The sequence below is a fragment of the Papio anubis genome, chromosome 18, assembly GCF_008728515.1.
Source record: "Papio anubis isolate 15944 chromosome 18, Panubis1.0, whole genome shotgun sequence".
In the NCBI taxonomy this organism is placed as follows: domain Eukaryota; kingdom Metazoa; phylum Chordata; class Mammalia; order Primates; family Cercopithecidae; genus Papio; species Papio anubis.
This window is the reverse complement of record NC_044993.1, coordinates 31,325,462-31,338,837: the sequence shown is the minus strand read 5'-3', so window position 1 is coordinate 31,338,837 and position 13,376 is coordinate 31,325,462. Positions and strand designations below refer to the sequence as shown.

The following is a 13,376-nucleotide window of genomic DNA, read 5'->3' as shown; positions in this document are numbered from 1 at the left end:
CACCCCAAGCTGTAGGGGTAACCCAAGGACAAAGCTGTAACCCAAGCGGGAACATGTGCCCCACCTGGGGCCACCAAAATCTTACCAGCTTTCTCAGCTGGTGGATGGGTTAATTCACGGCCACAGCCCCCTGGAGATGGAGGAAAGAAAAGCCAGGGCCTCTCCGCAAACCAGCCCAGAGAGAGGTCTGCGGAAGGGCCCGGAAGCCTGAAGGCCCCTCTGCACCCTCAACCCCACCGCCATTCAGGACCTCCAAGATGACCTGCATGGAAAAGGCTGGAACCCAGGGAGGAGCAGAGCCCCGCCCAAGGTCACAGGCCGAGCCTGAACAGAACCCGGGTCTCCAGGAGTCCTGTCTTGAGCTGTCTTGCCCAAATAAAATTTTTCAGGCCATCAGATTTCCATACTCCCCAGAGTGGGACTTCATCTGGGACCAAAGGCAGGGTGGTGAGGGGTGTGGCAGGAGGGAGGAGTGCCCCGGGGTCCCGAGCAGGATGAGCCTGAGGAAGACACGGGTCCCCATGTTCCCTTTCCCGCTCAGGTAATGGATGTGAATTGAGGGGAGCAGGGACCTCCCCATCTTCAGGGTGGGACCCTGAGGGCCCAGGACACCTTTGCTAGGGGATGTCCCTCCCCACTCCTGCACAAGTTCCCCAAGGCCACCCTCGGGCTCCGAAAACGGGGGGAGGGGGACGACGCCCCAAGGGCCCCTGAGCCCCTTGTTCTTCCCGACCCCCACGGCTTTTCTCCCTCGGTTCCCAGGCGGCGACGGCGGGTGGCGCTGAGCAGCAGGCACAGGGGCGGTGGGGTAGGGATGTCTCTGCAGGGCTGAGGTTCCCCTCGGGAGTCTAAACAAAGACTAAGGCAGCGCCGTCCCCTCCCCCGGGAACTCGACGCCGCGCGGCCACAAGGGGCCTGGAGGGCCGGGCAGGGCCTCGCAGCGCACCCAGCACAGTCCGCGCGGCGGAGCGGGTGAGAAGTGGGCAGGGGCGCGGATCGATCAGGGTGTGCCCCCAGGCTCCGCGTCGCGGTCCCCGCCCGCCCACCGGCCCACCGGCCCACCGGCCCACCGGGCGCACCAGCCGCGCAGGAGGCGGAAACCACGCGCGAGGTACCGTGGTCCGTCCGGGGCCAGCCCCAGGTCGGGCGCCGCCCCGCTGGCCGAGCGCCCACACCCGCCAAACCCACGCGGGCACGCCCCCCACGGCGCACCGCCCCCAGCCCGGCCTCCGCCCCGGCAGCCGCGGGCACGCGGAGGGGCTCCCGGCTGCCCGCACCTGCACCCGCGCGTCGGCGGCGCCGAGGCCCCGCTACCCGCCTGCGCGTCTGTCTCGCCCGCATCTCCGCGGTGAGTCGGCGGCGCCCTAGCCCCTGCGCCCAGGTCCCGTTCCTCTAGCCACCGCGGCTGCTGCGCGCGTCCCCGCCCAACCCAGCACAGTCCCGCGCACGACCCCAGCCCCGCGCACAACCCCAGCCCCGCGAGCCCCGCACCCACTGGCTCCCGCCACATTTCGCCTCCGCAGGGACGGCGCCCCCTCCTGCCCGCGGCCCCCGCTCTCCCTCTTCGCCTTCCCAGCTGCGCTGGGGACACCCAGCCGCCGTCCGCGCGCCCCCAACCGCGACGCCCGGAGGCGGCGGGTCTCTTTGTTCGGGCGGCGGGCTCGGGGGACCCCTCCCGCGGTGTCACCGCACCCACCCCGCGCCCTCCCTCCGCCTCCTGGAGTTCACCCGGACCAGGTGGCGGCGGGTGCCTTTTGGGGGTGCGCGGCCATGCAATTGGTGGATTTTTTTAAACCGTTTTGGAGGGGGGAGCGCGGCATTGGGGGCGGGAGAGCGCTCCTTGCTGTGAGCTGCTCCTCCCGCTTTGCTCCGCGCTTTCCTGCCGCTCCGCTCCGGGTCTCCCGCGCTCCACTCCCCGGCTCGGCGGAGCGTGCTGCCCCGACGCCGCCACCCAGAGCCGGGCCGCGCCAGGCGCCGAGATGAAGGTGCTGGGACACCGGCTGGAGCTGCTCACAGGTACCGCCCGCCTGCCCCGCAGCCGCCCGCCACTTTCCGAGTTGGAGCGGGCTCCGGGCGCGGCGGCCGGGGACTGGGGCGGCTCGGGTCCGAGCAGAAAGGGGTGCGGATCCCCACTAATTCCTAGTTTTGTGCTACCTGTTTCTGTGCGGAGCCCGGCCCCAGGAGAGGACTTGAGGCTGTGGCGAGTCCCTGGCGCCGGCGTCCGGGCTGCAGGAGCACCGGTCAGGGGGTGGCCCCTTGGGGTCTCTGACCAGCGGAGCTCGGGTCAGGACCCTGAAAGCTAGCTCAGGGCTCTTGCCCTCCAATCAGTGTCGCTTGTCCTCTAAGAAAGGACCCGTGGGCTCCTGGCAGGACCCGCGCCATGAACCTCTTATTTCTGCCCCCTGTGACAATCTGGGCCGTCTTTCTCTGGGGGGGAGAAGTTTCTTGCTGGGAGCGGAGGCCAAGTGGCCTGGGAAGTGGGAAGCCAGATTGGACCCTACTAACTGGGGACCCTCAGCCTTGGAGTCCCTCTGGAGACGTGTTCAGTTGCCCTGCTGGAAACTCACATCCAGGGGGCAGTGGCTGGAGAGCAAGAGAGAACGGTCAGGAAAAGGAGGTGGAAAAGGGACAGGGGAGGATTCGAGGAGTGACTTCTGTGTTCTCCCCGGTGTGGAGAGACCCAGACAGGAGGAAAGGAAAGCAGCCCGGCTTCCTCCAGGCCTGGGACTTGTAGGTGCTCCATCCATGTATGTCAGATGAGCACAGATTCCAGTAAGTGTCCTCCGACACTTGGGGGAGGGGGCTGATCACTGCCTTCGAGGACCTTAATGGCCGATGAGGGAGCAGAGCCCAGGAGCCCTGTTACAAGGCTGTGGGTGCACTCAGGAAACAGGGTGGAATCTGAGTCGGGGGCAGCTTTTGAAGATCTCGAAAAACAATTTCTGTTAATGAAGACGGAGGTGGCATTATGGGTTCAGGATCAAGGGACTGGCCCATGCTCTGGGCTGTGAGAGAGGCTTGATCCGGGAGAGGTATGGAGGCTGAATGGCCTGGAATGTGCGTGTGTGTTGGGGGGGAGGGGCTAAAAGGTGGGGGTGGGGGTGAGGTTTTATTAAATCAGCAGTAGCAGGCCAGGCGCAGTGGCTCATGCCTGTAATCCCAGCACTTTGGGAGACCGAGGTCAGAGGATCGCTTAAGGCCAGGAGTTCAAGACCAGCCTGGGTAACATAGGGAGACCCCATCTTTACAAAAAAATAAATAAATAAAGCAGCAATAGCTCGTGACAGACTTGTAGAGAAGGGAAGGTGCAGGCTGTTCCTGGGACACTGGAAACGGGCTGGGTGCTCAGAAGTGCCAGCGCTGTGCCCAGTTAGCCACAGGGCTGGCACCCCCTCCAATCCCTTGCCAACTTTTTCTTTGTGGAGCCCACTTAAGGCAGGCCCAGCTCACCCAACTTGGAAGGGAACAGCACAGGCCACTGAACTTGTTAACCCCCTGGGAAGGCTTACAGTTCCATGGGTTGTTTGTTTGTTTGTTTTGTTTTGAGATGGCGTCCCACTCTGTCGCCCAGGCTGGAGTGCAGTGGCACAGTCTCGGCTCCCTGCAACCTCCGTCTCCCAGGATCAAGGGATTCTCCTGCCTCAGCTTCCCGAGTAGCTGGGATTACAGACACGCGCCACCGTGCATGGCTAATTTTTGTGTTCTTGGTAGAGATGAGTTTCACCGTGTTGGCCAGGCTGGTCTCAAACTTCTGATCTCATGTGATTCCTGCTCCCAAAGTGCTGGGATTACAGGCGTGAGCCACCGCACCTGGCCCCCAACATGGGTTTTTAGAGCCCTGCATGGTGAACAGATCTCCTGGTTCCTCTCTCCTCCCCCTCTTCCTGCCCCCAAAGGGCCTGGATGAGAAATGCTCACAGGAGACGTGTAGGGGGCTCAAGGAGGGGTCTAGACTTTGGAGACCCCATGCACTGTTCCCTCATCTCCTGGGTAGAGGAGTCAGGACCCCTCTTCCCTCACCAGATGGGCTCACCAGATTCTGGTGGACTTTCTAAGTCCCTGGCCAGGGTGGATGAGGCCCCTCTCAGTCACTGTCCTCAGTCACAGGCTCCCACTGCACCTGCAACCCGGCCCTGGGAGACAGCCCATCCTCTCTGTTGCTATTTTGTGGTCTTCACAGCCTTTCCTCTCTGTCCTCTTCCTTTTCTCACAGATCTGGATTCTAAATCCAACCCCATCAGTAGCCAGCTGTGTGATTTCAGACATTTTCCTTAACCTCTCTGACTTCAGCCCTCTCATCTTAAAGATGGAACTGTTGGCCCCTGTCTCTAAGAGATGGTGTGAGGCTTGCTCAGATAGTGTAGGCAACACACGTGGTTGGGACCTAGACCCTGGTGGGCACCTCTTGGGCCCCACCTGTTCTGGCTGGTTGGCCCCTAGAGCATTTGGATCTGTCCCCACCCTCCTTTATCCCTGCTCTCCTGCGTCTATGAAATTTGACCCATCACCCCCACTGGATGACAAGCAGGTCACAGTCTGGGAGGTGGCCACTTTATTGTGGTGGCACACAGCAAATGCTCAAGGGCTGCTGACTGAGGCTAGGCTCACACAGCCCGCTCAGCGTCTATGTCTCTAGGATAATTCTTTAGAGGCTTCTAACTCCCTGCCCCAACATCAGCCTTCAGAAATTGTTTTACTGAATTTTAAAAACTCATATTGAAGGCTGGGCGCAGTGGCTCATACCTGTAATCCCAGCACTTTGGGAGGCCGAGGCGGGCAGATCACCTGAGGTCAGGAATTCTAAGACCAGCCTGGCCAACATGATGAAACCCCATCTCTACTAAAAATACAAAATCAGCTGGGCGTGGTGGCGCATGCCTATAGTCCCAGCTACTTGGGAGGCTGAGGCAGGAGAATCACTTGAACCCAGGAGAGGGAGGTTGCAGTGAGCCGAGATTGCACCACTGCACTCCAGCCTGGACAACAGAGCAAGACTCTGTCTCAAAAAAAAAAAAAAAAAAAAAAAAAAACTCATACCGATTTAGTTCTGTGTACTTTTCACATTCTCCTATTTTATTATCTTGCCTGTCTTGCCAGTAAGTCAGTGACTTCCTCACGTTCCTATTTCTCAGAAGAGGCAGCGCTGGATTCAGAACCAAGCCCTGAGCCGGGAGTTGTCCCATGGCATTCTAACTGCCTGGCTTTAGGACAGTCTAATAGCTGTTCCACACTTCACTTTCCTCATCTGTAAAATGGGATCGTCGTGGTGCCCAGCTGGCTGGGGCCTTTGGAGATTAGGTGTGAGTGTGTGCAAGATGCCAAGTGCAGCTTCTGGCAGGCGGACAGTAGATGAGAGTCGCGGAGCTGGCGTCCTCAGGCTGCCTCCCCAGTGCACTCCATCATGGTGCTGGGGGCCCCTTCTCCTCCCGCTGTGCTCCAGTTTCCAGATTCCCTCCCCCCAGGGTGTTCCAGTTCCTTCATTGGGTTCTCCCAACAGTCCAGGCCTCTCTGAGATGTGTCTCTGGGGGACCCTACTTAGGTGTCAGGTTCCTGTGAGAGTGGCATGGCCTCAGGTTGGGGCCCTTCCAGCCAGACACCTACAGCTCTGACATCGTGGGGAAGGCCAGGTACCCCCTCACATATGGGACTAGAAGGAGACCCGTGGGTTGTCGTGCCCAGACCCAGCATGTCTCTTTGTTCTGGCGAGAAGAGGAGGCTGTTGGGGTCCATCTGGAGGCTTCATAAATCACGAATGCTTATCGAGGCCATTTCCAGGCCCCTCGGGGGGTCTTGCTGCAACAAGGACAAGGAAGGCAGGGGTTTTGGAATTGGAGGATGTGAATTTCAGGGTCTCCTCTCTGCTTCTCAGCTCCCGGGCAATTCTTACCTTCTTTCAGCCTCAGTCTTATCAGTAAAATGGGAATAATAGCCCTCATTAACAGTGTGAGGCCAAAGCAGTTGGCTCATGCCTGTAATCCCAGCACTTTGGGAGGCCCAGATGGGTGGATCACCTGAGGTCAGGAGTTCTAGACCAGCCTGGTCAACATGGCAAAACCCTTTCTCTACCAAAAATACAAAAATGAACCAGGCTTGGTCGTGTGTGCCTGTAGTCCCAGCTACTGGGGAGGCTGAGGCAGGAGAATTGCTTGAACCTGAGAGGTAGAGGTTGCAGTGAGCTGAGATGGCATCACTGCCCTCCAGCCTGGGCAACAGAGTGAGTCTCAAAAATATATATATTGTGGGGAGCCAAGATGATACTTGTGAGGGAGCCCAGGACACGGTCACACCTCACACGAGCTCATTACAATTCTCAGAGGGCAGATTCCTGGTGCCTTTGGTAGCTGGGTGATTTTTTTGTTTTTTAGTGTGATATGTGAAAGTGGGACACTGGTCTTTTCGCAAGTAGGAAGGCAATTGTTTCTGCACGTCGGCACTCGAGCAGTATGTTTCCAAAATGGTTCAGAGTCAGAGCTCTAAAATGGCAGATCTGGGCTCTGAAATGGTCCCTGGGGAGCCTCAGTAGTGGATCTTGGAAATTTTAAAAAATATACTTGATGTGTGATTAAGAAACAAAAGTTTTACCTGTTGTTTAGAATTTTGGCTTCATTTGAATCCATGGAATATCTAGCCCCAGTCAATTTTATAGACGATTTTAGTGTTTGTTGGCAGATGTGTTGACCCACATTTTACATATGTGGAAACTGAGGCATGGGTTTGCCCTAGGAGGCTGAAAGCAGGACCCTGAATCCTCATTTCCAGTTCGTCTGCTTCTCTGCTTCACTGGGGTGCTGTGATGTTGATGTGGGGGCACATATATGGTTGAGTAAGGAAATGTGGTCCCTTGGAGGAGAGGGGAGACATGAGGGTCATTGGGTGTGCCCAGGGAGGGTGGGTGTGGGGAGGGGGGCATGCTGTTCCACTGGGTAGAGAATTATAAAGGTCAGGTTGGCAATGATGTATCAATAGCTTAAAAATATGTGTGATCTCTGACTCAGCAGTTGAGTTTTTAGGAACAAATAAAGATGTGTGCAAAGGTGTTTGTTCAAGGATGGTTATCCCTTCATTGTTTATAGAAGCAAAAAAGAAAAAAACTGGAAACAACCTAAATGCCTAACAGTAGAGCAGCAGTGCATTCATACCAGAGAACCCCAGGTAGCTACGAATTATACTGCCAAAGGTTATTTATCCATCTGAACAGATGTCCCCTTAAATAGTGTAATACTAATGGTGATGACAGCTCACACGTATATGGCATTTGCTGTGTGCCAGGCACAGTCTTAACCACATGCTGTATGTTAACTCATCATCATAACAACCCTAGGAGGTATGTGCTATCATTTCTTCTTTTTTACAGATAGGTAAAGTGAGGCACAGAGGGGTTAAGTAACTTGCCAAAGAGCACACAGATGGTGAGTGGCTGGCTGGAATTTGAACCAGAATATCTTGACTCCAGAGTCCAACAGATGTTTCGAAACATATTTTCTGTTGGTTTGTATTAGAGACACATTAATAGCGGCTGCTTCTATTAACAGGATTGCATGCGGTTTTTACTTTCTTGTTTTTGGTCTTCTGTTTTTCTCATTTTTCTCAGTGAATGTGTGTTACAAGAAACTCAAATTCTGTTTTTAAAAACGAAAAAATTCTCATCTGGAGGCTAATATTAAAAAAAACTAAAAATTAATGCAAAGCACTAGATGCTGATAAGAACCAATCCCGTGGGAATTCTGAAGATGAGCTGGAGTCCAGTGGACAGAGAGGAAAAGGACAGGAGGGGGAATGGTTCAAGGTGGATGCGAAGTTGGCTTTCCTTAAAGTCTAAGGAGGAGGAACCAGCAAAGTGAAAAACAGAGGCAAAGGTGGAGCCATGGGAACTTTGGAGGGAGGGTGTGCTGGGCTGAATAATAGCCCCCAAAGATATCCTAATCGCTAGAACTTGTAAATGTTACCTGATGTGGCAAAAGAGGCTTTGCAGGCATGATTGAGGATCTTGAGTTGGAGCTGTTTTGCAGAATTATTCAGGCGGGCTCTAAGTGAAACCACATGTGTCTTTATAAGAGAGAAGCAGGGCCAGGTGCGGTGGCTAACACCTGTAATCCTAGCACTTTGGGAGGCCGAGGTGGGTGGATCACCTGAGGTCAGGAGTTCAAGATTGGCCTGGCCAATCATGGCAAAACCCTATCTCTGCTAAAAATACAAAAATTAGCCAGGCATGGTGGCACGTGCCTGTAATCCCAGCTATTAAGGGGGCTGAGGCAGGAGGATCACTTGAACCTGGGAGGCAGAGGTTGCAGTGAGCCAAGATCGTGCCACTGCACTCCAGCCTGGGCAACAGAGCAAGACTCCATCTCAAAAAAAAAAAAAAAAAAAGACGGAAGCAAGGGATATTCAAAAACAGAAAAAGAGGAGATATGATTGCTTCAGCAAGAAGCTCTGCTGTTGGACTTGAAGGTGAAGGAAGGGGCTGCCAGCCAAGGAATGCAGCTCTGGAAGCTGGAAAAGGCAGGGGAACAGATTCTCCCCAGAACCTCTGGAGGGAGACAGCTTGCCAACATGTTAATTTCAACCCAGAGAAATTGATTTTGGACTTCTGACCTCCAGAACTATAAGAGAATGAACGTGTGTTGCTTTTGTTTTTTTTTTTCCTTTGGAGACAGGGTCTTACTCTGTTGCCCAGGCTGGAGGGCAGTGTGGCACGATCTCAGCTTGAATGTGTGCTGCTTTAAGCCACCAATTTTGTGGTGATTTATTATAGCAGCCACAGGAAAGCAGCAGGGGTGTGTGCAGATCAGACTCATGCCTTGGCCTGCACTGAGGGCAGCACCGTGGGTTGGAGTCTGCAAGCCTCATTCTGATCTCTCTGACTGTGTTACCTTGACTTGAGCCTGGCTTTGCCCCCAGGGTAGTCAAGGGATCAGCTGGGAGAGCACCATGACACTGTTATGTAAACTGAAGAGCATCACACAAACCTAAGTGGGATGAGCACTTCCACCCAGCCTAGCATAAACCTGGTCTCCTCACAGAGCCAGGAAAGCTCTCATCATACACCACCCCCTCCCCGCCTCTTAATCCTCAGTGCTTTCGATTCCAAACCACAGGTGGAATGTATCTGCCAGCCAGCGTGATTGGGTGTCTTAATCCCCATAACAAATACCCCTGGGGCCCTAGATGCTGCTTCAGTTCACCTGTTGGCAGCGGTGGCAGGGCAGGTGCTGTGTGTCTGCTGATAGGACCCATCCTAGGTAGTGAGATGGGGAAGGTGGGGACCCAGCCTCTTTGGAGGGGACAGAGGGAATACTTCTGGGGTGTCTTCTCCCCAGAGAGAGAGAGAGAGAGTGTGTGTGTGTGTGTGTGTGTGTGAGAGTGTGTGAGAGAGAGGAGGGAGTGGAAGAGTCCCATAATCAAGTCCAGTGTTTGCAATCCCTAGGATAATAGTCTGTGCACCCCAAATTGTTTCCTGACAGCTCTAGGGATGCCAGAAGTGACTTTTGACAATGTTGGCCACTTGGTGTTCTGGAGGATAAATGTGCTGTTGGGGCCTGGGCTCTGGGGTAGGGAGAGGGAAGCCAGCAGGCTCCCCTTCAGGTTTTTGGAAGAGCTCTCGCACCAGCCTTTGCTTCTCGCATAAAGGAAGTGCACTCAGCCCACCGCGCCCAAAGTCCTTACCAGCTGCAGAGTATTCACACTGTGCTTGGCCCATGCGGACAGAGCAGAGGAGCCGTTATCAGGGATGACCCAGAGGTCCCCTGCAACCCACAACCCAAGGTGAGCACCCAGGAGGATGACCAGGATGGCCTGGGGGTGCTTTTCCCCATCACAGCTTAGTGAAAGTGCCTGGGTTGGGAAAGGCCTGAACTACCCTGGAGTGGAGCATGGTGTTGCCATTCGAGCGTGGTGGGAAAGGCCTGCCATCAAGCACGTAGGGTCCTCTGACCCTGCACTGGGGCCCGGCTGCCTGTGTGTGATTGCCAAAGGGAGAGGCGGGATGCTGGCTTCACCCGGCCCCCCAGGACCACGCAGGAGAAAATAACTTAGAAGGTACGTGAGGTGTCTTGGGCGCAAGTGACAGAAACCGAACTTAGAGTGATACAAAGAGAGGAACATGGGCTGTCCCCGGCCAGCACAGTGGACACAGGGCCATTGGGCTCTGTCTCTCTCTCCCTTATTCCTATTAGTTTGGTTCTCTGGATTTGTTGAGCTCTAAGTCAGGCCCTTCCTCGCAAGGGCAGTGTGGTTGCTGGCTCACAGACTATCCTCCTGAAAACCCCATTGCTGGGGAAGAGCTTCCCCTCTCCAAGGATTCCAGCAAAGGCCTTTGGGATGGGGCCCAGGGCTCGGTCCACTTGGTTTCCAGGCCACTCCACCCCTCGGTGGTGTCTGCTGCCTCAGTGGCTTCTCACTGGCTTTGCTGCTTTCTCCTCATTGCCTTCTGGGGCTCACTGCTGGGACACCTTCTTCCCTGTCCTCGTTCACTCCCTAGATGACCTCATCTATTCTCTCTATGGTATCTTTGAAGTGGTTCCTCCCAAGGTTCTGAAGTACAAATTGTTTTTTTAAACTGCATTATATATTCTCCTTCCCTCCTCTCCCCTCCATTCCTCCTCCTCCTTGCTCCCTTTCTCTTCCCTTCATTTCTTTCTTTAGGAAGACAGGGTCTTTGTTGCCCAGGCTGGCGTGCAGTGGCATGATCACAGCTCACTGCAGCCTCGATCTCCTGGGCTCAAGTGATCCTCACACTTCAGCCCCCACCCCCAAGTAGCTGAGACCACAGGCATGCATCACCACGCCCAGCTAATTTTTAAATTTTTGTAGAGACAGGGTCCCACTATGTTGCCCAGGCTGGTCTTGAACTCCTGGGCTCAAGTAATCCTCCCACTTTGGCCTCCCAAAGTGCTGGGATTACAGGCCTGAGCCACCGTGCCAACCTGAAGCACAAACTCTTACATCCACCTGCCCATGGGCAGCTCCACCTGGCTCAGGTCTAAAACCACACCGCTCATCTTTCCCCCAAACCTCTTCTTCACAAGTTCTTCCCTAAATCATAAACGGTAGCTCTACCTCTCCGTGGCTCCACCAAGTCACCCTAACTCCTCTTCCTCTCCCGCCCATGTCCGATGGATCCATGAGTCCCTCTAGCTTTACCTTCAGAACATACCAGAAGCTGAGGACTTCGGCCACCTCCTGCACTACCGCTGTGTGGCAAGCCAGCAGCGCCTCAATAACTGGTCTCCCCATTTCCGCCCTAACCCCCCAGGTCTATTCTGCACATTGCAGGAGGGGGAGTCCTGCATGATGAAAATTGTATCACATCACCCGTCTGCTCAAAACCCTCCAGTGCATGTTTATACTCCGAGTAAAAGCCAAAGTCTCCCTAACAACCTTCAGGGCTGAACGGGACGAGCACCCCAACCCTTACCACCCCTGTCCTCATCTCCTCGCCTCCTGGCTCGGTCTGCTCCAGCCACCCTGGCTTTGTTACTTTTCTTTTCTTTTTATTTTTTGAGAGAGAGAGAGAGTCTCTGTTACCCAGGCAGGAGTCCAATGGTGCAATCTCGGCTCACTGCAACCTCTGCCTCCCAGGTTCAAGTGATTCTCCTGCCTCAGCCTCCCAAGTAGCTGGGATTACAGGTGTGCACCACACACCACACGCCCAGCTAACTTTTGTAACAATTTTTAGTAGACACGGGGTTTCACCATGTTGGCCAGGCTGGTCTCGAACTCCTGGCCTCAAGCCATCTGCCTGCCTCAGCCTCCCAAAGTGCTGGGATTACAGGCGTGAGCCACTGCGCCTGGCTGGCTTCCTTTCATTTGCTCAAACCTGCAGGCGCCTGCCTCCTGGCATTTGCACTTGCTGTTCCCCCTGCCCTGAGTGCCCTTCCCGACATCCCAAGGCTCACTCCTGGATCTTCTTCAAGTCTTGCTCGCATCCCCTTCTCAGCAGGTGGCTTCTCACTCTTACCACCCTGTTCTACATCCCTCCCTCTCCCCTCCTGTGAAGCTGCTTCCTGCTTTGCTCTTAGGTCGTCTGACATGCCTTGAATTTACCTAGGTTTGTTGATTGTTTGCCTCCCCTCCAGCACCCAGAAAGCTCCCGAAGGTAGATATGTTTGTCTATAATGGTCAGTATTTTATCTCCAGTCCTAGAATGCAGTAGGTGCCAAATCAGTATCTGGTGAATGAATGAATGCCTTAGGCCTGGGCCACTCCTGGGGTATGGTCATTCAGGCCCGAAACACATGTACTGAGCATGGGGAAGGGAGGTTTCCCAAAAGGAAACCCAGGTGCTGTTAGAAGAAAGGACCTCGGTGTCAGGTGGGGACCAATGCAGGTAGCCCCCTCTGCAGACATTGCATTTGAGGCAGGAAAGCTCTGGGAGTTGCTTGGAACAGAGTCCCTCTCTGCCAGATGAATGTCATTCCTCAAATGCTAATAAATTAGGCATTTCAGAGAAGTATGGGGCTTTCCGTGACAAAAATGCCCAGTAAGAAAGATGCCCCTCAGGCTCTCTGTTTACTGGAGACTGTATTGCAGACTCCTGTGCCAAAGAAGATTCATTGCCTCAGTTTACGTGTTTGAATCTTGCCCAAAGATCCAGGATACGTGTATCTGGGAAATTTGCCAGATTAGGCGAAGATACACAGCTGAATTGCGTGAGGCACCCGTGTAAAAGAAATGTGAGAATTTGTGACAAAAAGTGCCAATTGCTTTTAACCTTTTAATGTAGGTCATGGTTACCCATGTCAGTACAATTATTGTGAGCTTGTGAGGTGTGGGTTACAAGGGGCTGCTCGCCGGTTTAAACTGCCGGAAGAGAATGGCATCATGGATTATGCTGCCTGCCGGAGAGAGGAAGTTGCAGGTTCGCTCTAGCATTTCCCTGTTTTTCTTTGGGAAAGCCCCACCCTTTCCTTTTTCCTTGACTTCCTTTAGGACGATAGGGTGGGTCTCCAAGAAAAATATCCCAAGTTCAGATTAGCGTCAACTGTGTGTAACAGAAAACCCATGATAATAATAAGCAAGATAAAAGTATATTTTTCTCTTTCATAACCAGGATCTCAAAATAGAGGATTCCCAAATCATGGCTTCATGATTCTCAGGTACCTTGACTCTTTATTCTATATCGCTACTTTGCCACCTTTAGAATCCTGCCTTTGAGCCTAAAATGGCAGTTCAAGCTCCTGCCATCACATCTGTATTCCAGCCAGGAGGCGGGAAGAGGAGTCAAAGAATGGCGTGTCTGCCCCCCCCCCTTTTTTTAAGATATAGTCTCACTCTGTTGCCTAGGCTGGAGTGCAGTGGCATGATCTTGGCACAGTGCAACTTCTGCCTCCCAGGTTCAAGTGATTCTCCTGCCTCACCCTCCCGTATAGCTGGGATTA

General features: G+C 54.3%; 1 protein-coding gene across 9 annotated transcripts in view; it reads left to right on the top strand.

Annotated features, from left to right (window-relative positions):
• Positions 1-1,164: 1,164 nt before the first annotated feature.
• Positions 1,165-13,376, top strand: part of NDRG4 (NDRG family member 4) — a 50,885-nt gene continuing 38,673 nt past the window's right edge. For 5 of the 9 annotated variants that reach the window (XM_009196558.2, XM_003916971.3, XM_009196556.2 and 2 more), the window contains exon 1: positions 1,423-2,016. In XM_009196558.2, coding sequence (XP_009194822.1) covers positions 1,980-2,016 — 37 coding nt within the window. In that variant the 5' untranslated portion in view covers positions 1,423-1,979. Of the gene's footprint in view, positions 1,349-1,422; positions 2,017-2,529; positions 2,773-13,376 lie in introns of those variants that run through there. The other 4 variants (XM_003916972.3, XM_009196562.2, XM_009196555.4 and 1 more) reach the window with 3 other exon arrangements.